The sequence below is a fragment of the Myxocyprinus asiaticus genome, chromosome 6 (genome assembly GCF_019703515.2).
Source record: "Myxocyprinus asiaticus isolate MX2 ecotype Aquarium Trade chromosome 6, UBuf_Myxa_2, whole genome shotgun sequence".
NCBI classification, from domain to species: domain Eukaryota; kingdom Metazoa; phylum Chordata; class Actinopteri; order Cypriniformes; family Catostomidae; genus Myxocyprinus; species Myxocyprinus asiaticus.
In genome coordinates this window covers 29,157,440-29,176,341 of record NC_059349.1, presented here as the reverse complement: position 1 = coordinate 29,176,341, position 18,902 = coordinate 29,157,440, and the positions used below count along the sequence as shown (strand labels likewise).

General features: G+C 38.6%; 1 protein-coding gene across 4 annotated transcripts in view; it reads right to left on the bottom strand.

Annotated features, from left to right (window-relative positions):
- The window catches only part of LOC127442361 (dual specificity testis-specific protein kinase 2-like), a 59,351-nt gene that overhangs the window by 27,468 nt on the left and 12,981 nt on the right, over positions 1-18,902 (bottom strand). For all 4 annotated transcript variants that reach the window (XM_051700325.1, XM_051700324.1, XM_051700327.1 and 1 more), the window contains exon 3: positions 6,081-6,202. In XM_051700325.1, coding sequence (XP_051556285.1) covers positions 6,081-6,202 — 122 coding nt within the window. The remainder of the gene's footprint in view (positions 1-6,080; positions 6,203-18,902) is intronic.

The window sequence follows — 18,902 nt, the reverse complement described above, 5'->3', positions numbered from 1 at the left end:
TGGTTTATCACAACTAGGTTTCTCCCGGAGAAAGCTACTTATGTGGACATGTAAACACATAAGCGGCGTTCTAACAAGTTTCTGAAGAGTGCACATATGCATGGAACAAACATCATAGGATGGAGCCCAACAACAAGTCAACAAAACATTTCTGGGAGTACAGTGGGAAAAGCACATACTAGGGCTGCCCCCTAACAGTCGACCAAACGTTAGTCGATGAGAAGAATCTTGGTCGACCAAGTTTTGATTGGTCAGTTGGTCGCAGAATAAAAAAATAAATAAATAAATAAAACAAAACTCCACAGGAAACAGACGAACAGCATTATTAGCGCTGGTTGGACGCTAGGTGGTACTATGGGGTAATTTTCGTTAAGCAGGGTTAGGGTTAAGCCTACACAATAAAGCAAGACACCTTGATTTCAAACTTTGAACTTTATTTTTTATTTAAAAAAAAAAATTAAGTGCACTTAATTTGTGTTGTTGTGTTGTGTGTTTTACAACAGTTGTGAAGGACAACATCTCTCTGGCATAGAACCTACTTCATCTGTGCATTCTCTACCGGTCGGGTATTTAGTTGTCTGGGAAAATACATCATGTGTGAATAAATTTGTTTTGTTCCCTCCTTCACGATATATATATATATATTTATTTATATTATCTCTCGCAATATCCAATAACATTGAGAGCTGAGATGTCGGAGGTCATTTGCAGCACTCATAGACGATACTGTTCTTGCAAAAAAAAAAAAAAAAAAAAAAAAAAATTCAGAAGACAGAAACAAAGAAAGAGTGAGAGCCCTTTACATACACGTGTTCCACGAGACTGCACGCCTCAAACAGCGTGTCATAGACGCATAGACGGCAAGCTGTTCTTAATATAATAGTGTGTTTCTTCAAGCGCTGTGTGTCTAACGGCAAAATATTTGTAATATTAATTTGATAATAATAATATTAATAATTTAATACTTTAATGGGAAAACGAACCAAATATTGTCTTGGCATCGTCAAAAGCATCAGCTATTGGCGATCAATCTGACCATCGTCGACCCCCGAGATCATCATCTTTCGGCACAACCCTAACGTGCATTTCTCTCTATAAATTAACAAAATGTTCAGACAGTCTCCTTGGTGATTTTTCTGACACATTCAGAAGCATTACAGCTTTTGCCGGTGTCCCTGCGGCTCTTTTCATGCGTGCGCTTGTAAAATGTATATTTTAAAGGCTCATTATTACAGTTTAGTATTTCTCTGTAATGTAGAACAGTGTTAGCAATGTTACTTATAACATTCTTTCTCAGCCCTGGAACTCAAACCATTTTCTGATGCCCCCCAAAATATATATATTTAAGTAATTAAATTAATATCATAAACATGCGACAACTAGTTGACTAATGGCTTAAACTAACGCCTACTAGTCGACTAGAAAAATCTTTGGTCGGGGGCAGCCCTAGCACATACACTATAAACTATGCCCATTTATAAACACCACTGTAAAATATCGATGGTCCCTCACCTTCACGTATATGTGCTCATACACTGAGGGAATCACTGAGTTTTATGTAAAGGGAAACCTCACTACTGAAGCACAATTCCGCTGCAGGTCATGATAGAAAGGTAAGGAAACAAACACAGCAACAACTCTGGAATATCTGGAAATAAATTGAAGCAACAGAGAATAAAATAATGAAGTCTTCCTCAGATACCATGTTTGTTATTCACCCAAGTGTCACAGGGAAATTATGTTGCAGTGGAGAAGGCTGTTTACGGACTGATCCGCATGTATACAGGAGTAAAGAGTACAACGTTAAACAGTGCATGTAAGCCTTCTTGCAATAACCTGCTTTCTACTGTCCATGTAAACGTAGTCACTGACTGCTTGTACATACACAGCCTGGCCAAAAAAAAGTCACAGTTTGGATTTAAATAAGCAGATACTTAAGAGCCTATGATTGGATCATTATTGCAGTGATTAATATGTGTCAGCTGGCAAAAATTATTTTAACCCTATCTGATGCAGTGTGTAGCTTCTCATTTCTTAAACATGTCAGAAGATATATCCCGTGGTCGTGGAAAATGTGTTACTGTGTTTCTGAAGGGGCAAATTATTGGATTGCATCAAGCAAAGAAAACAACTAAGGAGATTGCTAAAATCTAGAATTGAGTTAAGAAGTGTCCAACGCATTATTAAAACCTGGAAGGATAGTGGTGAACCATCAGCTTCATGGAAGAAATATGGTTGGAAAAAAATCTTGAATGATCGTGATCAGAGATCACTAAAACGCTTGGGGAAGTCACATCGTAACAAATCTACAGTAGAACTCACAGCTATGTTTAATAGTGAAAGTAAGAGCATTTCCACAAGCACAATGTGACGAGAACTTACAGGATTGGGACTAAACAGCTGTGTGGCCACAAGAAAGCCACTTGTTAGTGAGGCTAATCTGAAAAAATAACTTACATTTGCTAGGGAGCATAAAGATTGGACTCTGGAGCAATGGAAAAAGGTGGTCTGTGAGTCCAGATTTACCCAATTCCAAAGCGATGGGTGCATCAGGGTAAGAAGGGAAGCGCATGAAGAGATGCACCCGTCATGCATAGTGCCCACTGTACAAGCCTCTGGAGGCAGTGATATGATCTGGGGTTGCTTCAATTGGTCAGGTCTAGGCTCAGCAATGTTATGCAGCATTAAAATGAAGTCAGCTGACTACCTGAATGTACTGAATGACCATGTTATCCCATCAATGGATTTTTTCTTCCATGATGTCACGGACATATTCCAGGATGACAATGCCAAGACTCATCAGGCTCAAATTGTGAAAGAGTGGTTCAGGGAGCATGAGGAATCCTTTTCACACATGAATTGGCCACCACAGAGTCCTGACCTTAACCCAATTGAATGTCTTTGGGATCTGCTGGAGAAGACTTTATGGAGTGGTTCGACTCTCCCATCACCAATAACACAATGCCACAACGAATGCATGCCATAATCAAAGCTAAAGGCGGTCCAAAGAAATATTAGAGTATGCAACTTTTTTTTGCCCAGGCAGTGTATGATAATGTGTAGTTTAATGAACATGTGCCCAATTATACATGCAGTAGCTCTTTCACTAATTTGTTCTCAGCCAGGACACAATGTATCAATGTCACGGAAAGGCCACCCCACACAAGTCATTGCACAGGATACAAATTTGCCTGTGTTTTTAGAGTTATGGCCCCATAAACCCCAGGCCTCGCTTTTATTGCAGGCCTGTGTTGGGATTTGTTTAACAAAAATCCCCTCAGCCCTCTCCTGTCTGCCCTAGAATCCTTCCACATACATTCAACAAGAGTTTATTTCATACAATGGCATGATTGTAAAATACAAACAGACCCTCTCTCTTTTGCTTTCGTCCCCTCTCTTGTTCACCCACAAACTCAAATTCAGCTCTACAAACACACAGCCAAAAGGAAAGAATACCAAATGCTTTAAACTAGGGCTGTGAATCAATTAATAAATGTAACTAATTAATCGCAGAGATTTCTATTCAATTTCGATCAAGCTTTATTGGCAAGAAGTGTACATTGCCAATGCATAATAAGATACTGTTCAATACAGCTATAAAACAAATTGAATGCTCAATTTTAATTTGCTTAAGTTTAATATTTCAAAACTCTGGCTGCTGTTCAGTCCCTATCGTGCACATAATGGGTTTAGCTTTTGACCCTGGTTCATACGACAGTGAGTAAGCGTTTTCAGGTGATGAAAAGAGATACGGCAGCTTGCCCGTGTTTCTCACACACCTGGCTCACCACTTGCAGGTGAATCTCCAGTCTCCGTATAGTAAATTCACTCCCATGTTTATTATGTCCCATGCGTCTTGCATATTGAATAAGCGTGCACTGCTTCACACAGTCAGTTTTTGTGCTAGGATGCGCAGTTGAGTCGATCGTGCACCTCCTGTAAATATATATAATGCTAAAATCAACCGTTCACTATCACATTGATCTTTTTTTGTCAATTTATGGATATTCAAAATAGCCATGTTTTGGTTTACACCCTGTATAGCTCTGCTAAACAGGGCATCCCACCATTGTGGAGCGCATGCACGCACGCACGGCCAAAAATTTGGAATAATGTACAGATTTTGCTGTTTCAGAAGGAAATTGGTACTTTAATTCACCAAAGTGGCATTCAACAGTAAAGAGAAGACTCAGGAGTGCAGGCCTTATGGGAAGAATTGCAAAGAAAAAGCCACTTTTGAAACAGAAAAACAAAAAGAAAAGGTTAGAGTGGGCAAAGAAACACAGACATTGGACAACAGATAATTGGAAGAGTGTGTAATCGATCTTAACCCCATTGAGCTTTTGTGGGATCAGCTAGACTGTAAGGTGCGTGAGAAGTGCCCTACAAGACAGCCACATCTATGGCAAGTGCTAAAGGAAGCGTGGGGTGAAATGTCACCTGAGTATCTGGACAAACTGACAGCTAGAATGCCAAGGATCTGCAAAGCTGTCATTGCTGCACGTGGAGGATTTTTTGATGAGAACTCTTTGAAGTAGTTTAAGTAGTTAAGTTTAAGTTTATTTTTTTCCTTAAGGGAGGAAGGAATGTTAGGGTTTTGATAGGGATAACTAACACACTGACACGAGAGGCTGTAGGGGATGTGCCAGCTGATTGGTTGGAGCGGTCTAAAGGAGATGACGGTAAGCGCTTGGGTGGGGTTCCAGGTGAGAACAAGAAAACCCTGTGGGACCTGAGCAAGCGTTATGCGTCGCTGTTTGGAAGTTTGTTTGGTTCAGTTTATTTTTTTGTTTATTTGATACCCACCTTCCCTTCAAATATTTGTATATAAACAATGAACTGTTGGACAGGACCTTTCGAGAGAAAGCAAGGACCCTGCTTGCCGATTAATTCAATATCATCCGTGGACAAACCGGTAAGCTGAGTGTTTTTCCCCTCTGTGGTCTCTGTCTGTATGCATCCACCACTTCGCACACACACTGATTTAAACTTACGTCAACATCAAGTACATACACCCCAGGGATAGTTACAAGTGGGCCCTAGCTAGATAGTAATTCAACAACAAACCCTAGACTGAGCAGGAGTAGCTAGGTTTCCCTGGTGAGTTATTGGTTAGCCAGGTAGCATGTGTTGTAACAGTACCATGTTTGCTCTTGTTATATATGTCAATGTAAATACTTGTAAATCGTACAAATTATGCATATAAACAAACATGTAAAAAATTGGGTAATGTAGTAAATGTAATGTGTAAATATATAAATATTTAAAGGGGCAATCATACATTATGCAATATTTTAACTTCAACAAACACTGTAAATGTTGAAGTATTTAACAAATAGACTCTTGCAACGTATATGCAGTTGTTTGGTAGAAACCGGTGCAAAGCCCTGCCCCATAAACCTAATGTGGTTTTTTTGTTTGGTTTTTTCATAGTACTAGTAGCACTAAAATTTTATATGTGGAATTCTATTATCATGATTAGGCTCCAACCTTGTGTATATTTTGTGTTAGAAATGTGTTTGAATTTCAAACAGTGACAACAATCATTGTATCATTTTTATAAATGCAATTACATGATATGTAAATTGATAGAATGAAATTGTGAAATTTGTACAGTTTTAAAAAAAGCTAAAATGTGATTAAAATGATAAAGCTAAATATTATATAAAATATACACTCTCATATACTATATAGCGTTTGAAGTCATATACTGTATATGAATATTTTAAGTGAAGATGCCCCCTTCCCAGTTTGCTTCTCTTTTTCAGTTGCATTACGCTTCCATGTCAACAAAAGTCTGGCGAGTAAAAACAAAAATGCACTAGCCATTGGCGATTCTTTCTTCAGCGTGTCCGTATATGGTTGTTTTGGGGTATTTTGTGATATTTAGTTCAATGACCCCAACAACTGTACAACATCGTGGTAAAACACTTGCCACCACAACAGCTCTATACATTGGTCACATTCAACTACACATAAAAGCATGAGAATTTGCTTCAATATATTTACAGAGAAGACTGAGAGAGAAGACACTGAGTATGGTGTTACACTGAGTGCAATGGATTTGAGAGTGAGCAAACCTGAGGATGTTGGGGTGGGAGAGTCGGTTCATCAGCTGAACCTCTCGCAGCATGTTGGCACGGTTACTGCTCAGCTTGTTCATCTTCAGAGCCATTACCTGGTCCGAGGCTTTGTGACGCACCTAAAACACACAGACCAACGAGCAATTATATGCCACACTTCCTAATATAATGGCACTAACTAATAAAATGGGTAAAAGGATGTTGTTTTATGCTCTGAATGTATGCATAATGCATTTTAAAGGAATACAATACAGCTCTATGTTCAGTGTATCTCGGCCGATTGCTTCTCATGTGCTACTATGATTTCAAGGATTGTCCTTAAATTGCAAGAGAGAAAGTGAAACCCATATGAATCCTGTCACATTAAACCAACAATACCACTGAACTGAGATGTGCCATACATTGCAATAGCAAATGAGATACGAAAAAAAGATGGTTTCTAAAAATGGTTATTACACAACCAATATTCTAGCATGACCCGAAGAAAGGAAATCAACACAAACACTGCCTTAGTGAAGATCTGCTTAATGACAAATGTCAGTTTCGCAACTTCTCTGAAATGTGCTTCTGCAGAACTCTCCCAGTTTCCTCTTTGTGCATTCATTGAGCTGACTAATAAAAATACATTAAAGTAAAAATATCAACCACAGGATGTCCTCATGAGTGAAAAAATATGAATCTCCTATATCTGTAAAATGCTGACTTCCTCAAGCTGTAAGCAGAGCTGGATGGACACAACACAGCTTAAGGATTACTACAAAGGCATTTGTAGTATACTCAAATTCAGTCTAGGGAGTCAAAACATTGAAATCTGTGGTTAACTTTTGTGACAACTGAAGCAGTAAATGTTTTCAAGAGTGTTGACTCTTCTAAGCATGATACTGATAAAGGCCTACCAAGAGGTGACATAAAAATGCAAAAGATACTTTGTTTCCTGTATTGAAACCAACCCCACTTCTAGCCCCAGCAGCCGAGGAGTCTGTTTTGTGCATCCACCTAACCACCCACCTGCAGTGAGAGCGCCTGTTAGATGCACAGCCCCAGATGCTGCCTTCTCTACACAACCCAAACTCACAATCTGTTCTGCTATTATCATGTCACAGCTTGTCTCCATGCAACAAATCCAGTGTCCTAGGAAAATGTTTCAGTTCCTCAAATGAAAATGGATTTCAACATTGAGCAACATGATTATTTAGGGATTCTCCAACTTCCTCTGGGGGTGTTGAAGATGTTTGTACAAGCTCCTGATGTTGTCTGTACAGAATCAGACTCATTTGTTTAAATCGACTGAGACAGAATATAATTGCATTAGCTTTCCAGACAGGTTCCTGGAGAAGCCCCCAACTCAGCTGGCATTTTGCTCACCGCATTACCCCTTCTTGTACCACATGCAGACACCCCCTGCCTGCCACCCTAAAGCCATCCACTCTGTTCTAAATCTCAGCCACTTAAGTAGGGAAGGGAGGGAACAAGTAAATGGATAGGCCTATACTTAATGGATATAGAAATCCCTGAGCAGCAATGCCTATCTATCAGAAGTCCCCATCCTCCGTACAGTAAATCCGGTCCCGTGTTTATTATCCCTGGAACATGCGTCATTTGTAATAAGCATTTACTACTGCACACAATCAATTTCTTTGGAAGGATGTGCAGTTGAGCGTGTACCTCCTGGAAATTTATATATGCCAATTTTAGTCATAGGAAGTAGGGGAAAATGGATACTGCATTAATTGTGTTAACTTTTTAACATTTAAACTGTTAACTGTTAATCGCAGAAATTAACACATAAAATTTCCCAGCCCTGATCATTTTCCTTAGCACAGACTATTCGATTAGACCTTTAAACAAGACTTATGAAAACTGGTAGTTTTGCACATTCCTATATGTAAGCAAAATGGACATAATACTGTAACTGAAATACAGGTGCATCTCAATAAATTAGAATGTCATGGAAAAGTTCATTTATTTTAGTAATTCAACTCAAATTGTGAAACTTGTGTATTAAATAAATTCAATGCACACAGACTGAAGTAGTTTAAGTCTTTGGTTCTTTTAATTGTGATGATTTTGGCTCACATTTAACAAAAACCCACCAATTCACTATCTCAACAAATTAGAATATGGTGACATGCCAATCAGCTAATCAACTCAAAACACCTGCAAAGGTTTCCTGAGCCTTCAAAATGGTCTCTCAGTTTGGTTCACTAGGCTACACAATCATGGGGAAGACTGCTGATCTGACAGTTGTCCAGAAGACAATCATTGACACCCTTCACAAGGAGGGTAAGCCACAAACATTCATTGCCAAAGAAGCTGGCTGTTCACAGAGTGCTGTATCCAAGCATGTTAACAGAAAGTTGAGTGGAAGGAAAAAGTGTGGAAGAAAAAGATGCGCAACCAACCGAGAGAACCGCAGCCTTATGATTGTCAAGCAAAATTGATTCAAGAATTTGGGTGAACTTCACAAGGAATGGACTGAGGCTGGGGTCAAGGCATCAAGAGCCACCACACACAGATGTGTCAAGGAATTTGGCTACAGTTGTCGTATTCCTCTTGTTAAGCCACTCCTGAACCACAGACAACGTCAGAGGCGTCTTACCTGGGCTAAGGAGAAGAAGAACTGGACTGTTGCCCAGTGGTCCAAAGTCCTCTTTTCAGATGAGAGCAAGTTTTGTATTTCATTTGGAAACCAAGGTCCTAGAGTCTGGAGGAAGGGTGGAGAAGCTCATAGCCCAAGTTGCTTGAAGTCCAGTGTTAAGTTTCCACAGTCTGTGATGATTTGGGATGCAATGTCATCTGCTGGTGTTGGTCCATTGTGTTTTTTGAAAACCAAAGTCACTGCACCCGTTTACCAAGAAATTTTGGAGCACTTCAGGCTTCCTTCTGCTGACCAGCTTTTTAAAGATGCTGATTTCATTTTCCAGCAGGATTTGGCACCTGCCCACACTGCCAAAAGCACCAAAAGTTGGTTAAATGACCATGGTGTTGGTGTGCTTGACTGGCCAGCAAACTCACCAGACCTGAACCCCATAGAGAATCTATGGGGTATTGTCAAGAGGAAAATGAGAAACAAGAGACCAAAAAATGCAGATGAGCTGAAGGCCACTGTCAAAGAAACCTGGGCTTCCATACCACCTCAGCAGTGCCACAAACTGATCACCTCCATGCCACGCCGAATTGAGGCAGTAATTAAAGCAAAAGGAGCCCCTACCAAGTATTGAGTACATATACAGTAAATGAACATACTTTCCAGAAGGCCAACGGTTCACTAAAAATGCTTTTTTTTTTTTTATTGGTCTTATGATGTATTCTAATTTTTTGAGATAGTGAATTGGTGGGTTTTTGTTAAATGTGAGCCAAAATCATCACAATTAAAAGAACCAAAGACTTAAACTACTTCAGTCTGTGTGCACTGAATTTATTTAATACACGAGTTTCACAATTTGAGTTGAATTACTGAAATAAATGAACTTTTCCACGACATTCTAATTTATTGAGATGCACCTGTATATACAAATTAATCAGAATCGAATTAAGAGGTTTTGAATCGGATATTAAGTCTTGTTTTGAGAGAAATCAAACTAAATTTAGCAAGTAGGAATTCACCGCTATGGAATTTTTGGGCCGATACAGATAACCAATAATTCACAGCTCATTGTGGACGATACGGTAACCAATATTTTTTTTTAAAGTTATAATTTTTAATACTTCAACCCTGAACTGCTAGAGAATTAATTTAAAGCAGATTCTTTTAAAAGCTTGGAATTTGGACTTGTTGCTATTTAAGGTTTAGCAGATGTACCATGAAACAGAAATGTGCATATATAACAGAGGTATGCTGATTTGAATGAGGAATAAATGATAGTACACTTGCATAAATTATATGGTGCTCATTTATATGAGTGTTTACATAATTCTGATGAATCGCTCACAGAGAGAATAATTAACTTCTAACAGCTATAATAATGCATTAAACAGCATGTACAAACATGAAACAACAAAGCACACAATACAAACACTAATCTCTGTAAACATGGTGCAATATGCTAGCAGGCAGAATGTGAGTGCAGCGGTGGTTTGTGTGATTATGTGTGTGTAAGCACTGTGCTCATGAGCGTCTCATTCAAAGACACTTGTTACAGCGCTCATCTGTGACTGTTCCACTGTATCACTTATGAAATGTGATCACAATAAAAATAATGGGAATAGGTAAGATCATACTCAAACAGTCATGAGTTATAATGTTAGAAAAGTCTCAAATCGTAAAATACAAGCACATTCGTTTCGCACACAAACTAGTGTGACTGCGCACTGTTGCTTGGGGCTGCCTGAGTCCCTACCTGAAGGTATGTAGGTAAATAATTGCTTAATGTCATGTCAGCAGCTAAGGCCATTCTCATGACAAGAACTGTGCTGTTCACAAGGGTTTGAGTTTATCAACAAGTACATAAAGATCTAATATATATATATATATATATATATATATATATATATATATATATATATATATATATACACACACACACACACACACACACACACACACACACACACACACACACATATAACCGGTCAAATGTTTTGAAACACTTACTCATTCTTTATTATAATTGTTTTGTTTTTTTCCTTCACATTTTAGAATAATAGTAAAGTCATCAAAACTATGGAATAACATAAATGGAACTATGGGAATTATGTTGTGACTAAACAAAATCCAAAATAAATCAAAACTGTGTTATATTTTAGCATCTTCAAAGTAGTCACCCTTTGCCTAGAATTTGCAGACATGTACTCTTGACATTTTCTCAACCAACTTCTTGAGGTATCACCCTGGGATGCTTTTTAAACAGTATTGAAGGAGTTCCCATCTATGTTGGGCACTTATTGGCTGCTTTTCTTTATTATTTGGTCAATGTCATCAATTTAAAAAAATATATATATATTTTTTTTTATTAAATTTTAGTTTTATAATAAAATAAATTAATATGGTGGCACAATTATATTTTTGTCTACAAAACTAATTTCAAACATTTAAGCATACGCCTTCAGATCAAAAGATTTTTAAGATCATGAGAAACATTTCAGTCAAGTGTTTCAAAACTTTTGACCGGTAGTGTATACATATACACAGTACTGTATATATACAAAATGTTGCATAGTGAGAATGTCTTCAAAAATAATGATATAAATAGTTTTCCTTTATCACTTTATATCATACAAAGTCCAGTAAACATAAAAAAAATAAATAAATCTAAAATCAATATTCGGTGTGACCACCTTTGTCTTTAAAACAGCACCAATTTTCCTAGGTACATCTGGACACAGTTTTTCTTGGTTGTTGGCAGATAGGATGTTCCAAGCTTCTTGGAGAATTCGCCACAGTTCTTCTAACCATTTAGGCTGTCTCAATTGCTTCTGTCTCTTTGTTATCTCTGACTAACACGATGTTCAGTGGGGTCTTTGTGGGGGCCATGACATCTGTTGCAGGGCTCCCTGTTCTTCTATTCTAATCTTTTCTATTTGCAAAAGTAATGTTTGGGAATCTAACATTTATATTTCCTACTGACACATTAAAGCTGAAGATATAAATAACCATCTTAAGACAAATTCTTTTGTGAAACATCTTATGTGCCTAAGACTTTTGCACAGTACTTTGCACACACACACACACACACACAAGTTTGGAATAATGTACAGATTTTGATGTTTCGGAAGGAAATTGGTACTTTATTTCACCAAAGTGGCATTCAACTGATCACAAAGTATAGTCAGGACATTACTGATGTAAAAAAACAGCACCATTACTATTTTTTAAAAAAACTTTTTTGACTACTAAACAAGAGGATAAGTACAACAGAGTCTCTAGTTTGAGAAATAATGTCCTCATGTCCTCAGCTGACAGCTTCATTGAATTCTACCTGCTCAACACCAGTTTCATGTACAACAGTAAAGAGAAGACTCAGGGGTGCAGGCCTTATGGGAAGAATTGCAAAGAAAAAGCCACTTTTGAAACAGAAAAACAAAAAGAAAAGGTTAGAGTGGGCAAAGAAACAGACATTAGACAACAGATGATTGGAAAAGAGTGTTATGGATCTTAACCCCATTGAGCTTTTTGGGATCAGCTAGACTGTAAGGTGCGTGAGAAGTGCCCGACAAGACAGCCACATCTATGGCAAGTGCTACAGGAAGCGTGGGGTGAAATGTCACCTGAGTATCTGGACAAACTGACAGCTAGAATGCCAAGGATCTGCCAAGCTGTCATTGCTGCACTTGGGGGATTTTTTGATGAGAACTCTTTAGTTTAAGAAGTTCTGAACATTTTTTTCAAATTGTAACAGTAATTTTTCACGCTATTAATGTCCCGCCTATACATTGTGATCAGTTGAATACCACTTTCGTGAATAAAAGTACCAATTTCTTTCCATAAGAACAAAATCCGTACATTATTCCAAACTTTTGGCCGCCAGTGTTTTATATATATATATATATATATATATATATATATATATATATATATATATATATATATATATATATATATATATATAAAATAAATACAGCGGGGTAAAAACTATATAAGATGTTTCAAATGTGCATGAGAAAAATTCTAAAACTTTACGTTTTTCTAAATTAATTATAATTTAATTACCTTAATAAACACATCCTTCAGAGTGTTCTCTGAATAAAATCGTTCCTTGCCTGAAGAAAAGCCGCCGCAGGCAATCAGAGATTCTCAGCTACAAGCAAAAAGCCGTAACAAATTATTGGCGAAAATATCGGTGGTTATTCCATTATCGGAGCGATAATAATATTTTGATTTTCCCAGTTATCGGCCGCTGATATATTATGCATCCCTATTAGTAAGGTTGATGCTTAAAACAAGAAAAAAAAAAAATCTACAATATGTTAAAAAAAACATACTTAATTCAATGCTAAAAACTTTTATTTTTCTTACACCATTATCAGATTTTTTTTTTTTTTTTAAGCATAAACAATTTTTTCAGATTTCTCTAAAATATATGACTTAATATCTTATGCCATTTTGCTTGTCAAGTAAACATATTTTGTTTTAAGAATGTTTAGATATTTTTACTAGAAAGCAAAAATTTGCAGTGTAATTATATGTTCTTTTCCTAGTCGACGAATAGCTCAGACAATTCATCGACTAATTGATTACGAAATTTGGTAGTTTGCACATCTCTACCTTTTATCTGCAATTTCTGTATTACAGAATGAAATTGTCATGACAGACAACTATTTTTCACTAAACATTTCTTTCTAAAAAAGGGGGGTTAACAGGTAAATATGACATCAAATTGCAGTACTTACAGAATCCCAATATATATAGAATCTGCAACTAAATGTTGTTGAAATATCAAATCGGGAGGTCTGTGGCAATTCCCAGCCCTACTGTTTACATTACCTCCTAACCAATTACTCCATGAGCACTCTCAAACTAGTAAAATATAGATTTTTTTATTTTAGTAATCAATCTCAGGACTGTCCAAATGAAGATTGAATGAATAATATGAAATTTTAGTCCAAATTTTAGTCCAATAGGATAACTAGCATTTTCAGGCAAAAGAAAATCCTCTTCGGGTCAAAATGACCAAAAGACAACATGAGGGTTAAACCAACACCCTACAGATTCTAAAGCCGCCTCCAACATTCACATACAACTGTTTTTTTTCCTCCCCCATATAGTGGCAGTCGTGTAGTGATGGGTCATTCATGAACAATTTGTTAATTTTTAACAAATCTTTTATATGACTCGGGAATAAAGTAGTCTCAGAGAGTGATTTGATCTTTTTGTTGAGGCAGCGCATTGTCTCCTCACCCGTGTACCGCCCATGCATTGCTATGCTAATCTTGTAGCTTCACTTGATAGAAGGGCTCTGAATGTGCATGCGATTGCCACTTGTTGTGTCTGCGTGCAATGTGCAGGCGCTGACTCAAATGGAGCGTGTCAAAATCTTTGCATATGTAGCTGTAACCTGTGTTAGCCTGTGCTTTCACTGCTTTGTGTGTAGATAATAATGAGAAAGACACCAGTATAAAAACTCAAACTTGGCTTATTTATATGCCGCTGTGATCTGTGTCGATATATCAAAGTATGTGTTTTAATTAATGGATTGTCCCATCCTGTGAAATCATTCCTATCAGTCTTAAAGGTGCACTCAGTAATTCTAATCCAATACACTTTGTCAAATTCTGCAAATATCTCCTCATAGTCTGCTAGCTGTCCGTTCTGTGGGTGGGCTGAAAAACAATTCTAGTATTTGTACACAGCCCTGGCTCTGTAAATGGGACGAAAACAAAGTGGATCACACCAATCCACACAACACTACTACCAGACAATCAGCAACAGGAGGTGGTTCTTACACATGCACAGGATGGGGGCCAGAGCAGCCATTACAAATGGCTGAGTAACAGACCAAAAGGAAAAGGTCAGACGAATATAAACTAAAAAAAGAAGGATTATGATAAGTTGAGGGTTGGGAGCCGTGTCAACATCGGCGAGGCTTTTCAGCAGTGGAGAGACCTCAGAGAGGTAACAGGCTTGAAGACGGATGCAGAAGTTGCTCTTTTTCTTCTCGATAGAAGAAAAAGTACCCATATATGCTGTTGTTGTGATGTTAAGATTTAATAGCAGGAGAGTTGTGAGTGTCTGGAGCTGGTGTGCGTAAAACCGTCTCGCATGCATGAATTTGGGGGCGGAGCTTCCAAAGGAGCACTGAAAGGAGGGGTGTGTTAGTTTTGGCAGTTGAGTTTGAATATCATCATTGTTTCTCAGGAATTGCTGAGTGCACCTTTAAGTTCAGCGTGGACTGACAGCACGTTAAACCAAAGAAGAAAGCGTATGTATACGGCAAGCACTTCTGGACATAATTTGTTAAATAAAAGCCCCACACTGAATGAACTCATTTTGAAATTAATACGAACATGAGTTAGTATAAAAATAAAATGGGAGTCACGTGATGCTATGCGAGTTTCGGACACGTGAACGGCGAGCTCTGCGCACTTTGCTGGTTTTAATACTTTTTATGTCATAAACCGGTGAGATTCAACACACCCTGATCCTTAACTGTTCTAGGAAGACAATGTGTCAAAGAATTAAAAATCCTCGGGCTCTGGAGACATTAAAAGACACTTATGTGCTCAAGCTGACGCTCCTGAGCAGCAGGCCACAAGCCCGGGAGCTGATTTGGCCGGTGATATGAGGAAAATTCTGTGAGAATTGCTGAACATGTGGGCAATGCCTACGAAGGTCGTTGCTGACTTGGAGGATCTTGCTGTAATATGTCGATCGATCACTGTCATGGAAATTAAATTCACAAGAGTGGGGGATGTCGAGAAACGGATCGATTATCTGGAGTCAACGGAGAGGGAATAAGCTGCTAATCCGCTAGCAACCAAGGTGGCTTTGGAGCACATCTGGGAAAAGTTGGAAGGACTTGGAGAATCATAACTGGTGGAATAACGTCCGATTTGTTGGAATTCCTGAGGACGAAGAAGGTCGGGATATGGTGAAATTCCTGGACAGGCTCTTCCCGAGTCTGCTCGACATAACAGGCCATAAACTGGAAATCGAGCGAGCTCACAGGGTTCCGGCTCGGCGATCCGCTGAGGGAGACAGGCCCCGATCAATTCTGGCCAAATTTCTGAGATCGTGTTACGCGAGGAGAAAAAGAAGGCTTTCTTGGAAGAACCACTGCATTTTCTTGTTTCCAGACTTTCCAGACTTTGCGAATTCGACGAGAGAAGCATGATCGGTTCAAGGAATGCAAGAAACTCTTACATCAACGGAAGCTCGCTTTTGCAATGATGTTCACGGCCAAATTGAGAATAGATGCTAAGGATGGCTGCAAAATATTTACATGTCCCCAGCAAGCGATGTTCTTCAAAAAGTCAATGGACTGAGTAAGTTATTTCGTGGTACTCACCTTGCAGCCAAGTGGACCGACTCACTGAACATTCACTTGACCGTCCGAGGAAACTGAGTGCCTATTTGTTTCTTTTTGTGCTGGTTCCGCCTAGCGGCAGGAGTTGTTTTGTGTAGTAGCACTCCTTCGGGACAGTGTTGTGGATGAATCTGCACGTTCTTTGTGCTTATGCCTCCTACTGGTTGGAGCTTGTTTTGTGGAGCATTTCTTGCAGGACACTGGAGTGACTAGGTCATTTGTTGCACTCATGTAGCAGCTGAATGAGCCGGTTCTCTGAACATTCGTTTGACTGCCCGAGGAAACTGAACGGCCTTTTTGTTTTGGTTTTTTTTGCCGGTTCCACTAGCGGCTGGAGCTTGTTTTGTGGAGGAACACACCTTCGGGACAGTTATGTGGATGAATCTACACGTTCTTTGTGTTTATTCCGCCTATTGGCTGGAGTTTGTTTTATAGATTATCTTCTGTTGTGTAATTCTGTCTCACAAAATTTGTATAGATACACCGGACTTAAGCAATCCGATGGCAAAGTTGTCGCGGGGGCTCTCGTAGGCGTACATGGACTGTTTGAGTTTAGAAGGATGGACGCCAGTTGGTGCTGTAATGCACTGGGTTAAAGCACACATTTTTCCTTTTTCTGTTTATTTGGTTCGGGGGGAAGTTTGGGGTTTGATTGTTGCACTAATGTTGGAATGTGGTCTTTATAATTTTATTTTTTACACACAATCTATTTTTTTCTAATACGTCAAAATGTCAAATGTTAATATGAGTGGATCATCTCTCTCCACGTGAAATGTGAATGGGTTGGGGCACCCCATAAAAAGGAAGGTTATTTATCATCTTAAACGTAAGAAATACGATATAGTGTTTCTTCAAGAAATGCATCTTTCCCCACAGGAAGCTGAAAAATTTGGGATGATATGGGGTGGACATGTTTTCTTTAGTGCTGGCTCAAGTAAGAGCAGGGGAGTCATTACACTGATAAGTAAGCATCTACAATTCAAATGTCTCAAACAGATTAAAGATAAATTAGGAAGAGTCATTATTGTTTTAGCAGATTCTAAATTCAGGGTCAAAGGTTGATTTTGGCTGATATTTACACACCTAACGCTGATGATCAGGGCTTTTTTTATAGATCTTGAAGGGATGTTGCAAGCCACTGGCACATAATATTGGGAGGAGACTTTAATCTATTGATGGACTCAGTCCTTGATCATAGTGAAGTAAAAGTGGGTAAGCCCCCTAGAGCAACAGTGACGCTTCACAGGATGTGTAAAAATCTTGGTCTTACAGATATTTGGAGACTTTTGAACCCATCTGTTAGGGACTAAATTTTTTCATCAGTCCATAATATTTATTCTAGATTAGATTGTTTTTATATATCTAAGTCCCTCATTTCATCTGCTGTTGATTGCTCAATTGAAAACATCTTAGTTTCAGATCACGCCCTGGTGAGTTTAGAGGTGTTGCCACATATGGAGAAAAATAAATCATATAATTGGCACTTTAATGTATCCCTTTTGCAAAATCCTGAATTCCAACAAATGTTAAAGGCTGAAATCAATGTTTATATGGAGACCAACTGGTCCTCAGTATCCTCTGTGGGTGTGGCTTGGGAGGCACCTAAGGCGGTTCTTAGGGGTCGGATCATACAGTATGCCTCATTCACCAAAAAATCCAAAGCATGAGAACTTGTGGAGTTGGAAGGGAATATTAAAAGTGCCAAGGCAGAGCTGAAGCACCAAATGTCATCTGATAGCCTCAGAAAATTGACCCAATTGAAATACAGATATAATACTATTTTGTCACGGAAGGTGGAGTTTTGGCTATTCAGGGCAAGACAGTCATATTTTGAGTCGGGGGACAAAGCAGGGAAGCTAGATATATAAAGCAGAGAGAGTGTTTTTCTACCATTCCCTCAGTGAAATCTGCTGGTGGTAAAATATTTACCTCTGCCACTGATATTAATAATGCTTTTAAAGAATACTACCTTGATCTCTATAATTCCATGTCTTCGTCTACTGATGAAGATATTAGAAACTTTGTGGAACCATTAGAACTCCCTAAACTGACAACTAAGCAAAACAATTCTATTGATTCTGAGAAATTTTGGCTAACTGATTAAGTTAACTACATATAGATCAGGTGGGGTTTATTTGGGACCGCAGCTCTTCTGATAACATTAAGCGTATCATCAATATCATGTGGTCAGTGACGAATGATCAGACTCCGGTCGCTGCGTTTGATATGGTAGAATGGGATTATCTTTTTAAGATTTTGGAAATATACGGGTTCGAGAATACTTTTATTTTATGGATTAAGTTACTTTATAGACACCCGGTAGCGTCGGTACAAACAAAAGGATTAATTTCAGATTATTTTACTCTGGATAGGGGCACCCGACAGGGTTGCCCTCTTTCCCCATCATTGTTCTGTTTTGCCCTGGAACATTAGCAGCCGCGATAAGGAAGATGATTTTCCAGGGGTGGTGGCGGGAGGTATGGCGCATAAGCTTTTGCTTTACGCTGATGATATTTTATTATTCGTCTCCGACCCCATTTGATCTATGCCTTGCCTCCACAGAATTATTCATTCCTTTTCTAAGTTCTCAGGATACAGAGTCAATTGGTCTAAATCCGAAGCTTTAACTCTGACAGCGTACTGCCCAGTAACGCTTTTCACCCGGCGCCTTCCAGTGGCCCAAACAGGGCATTAAGTATTTGGGCATTTTATTTCCAACAAATTTGTGTGATTTAGTTAGGGTTCATTTTGACCTCAAAATAAAAAGGTTTGAGCGATGTGGGCAGGTGGGCTTCATTACATTTATCTATGACTGGGAAGATTAATGTTATTAAAATGAATTGAATTCCAAAATTCA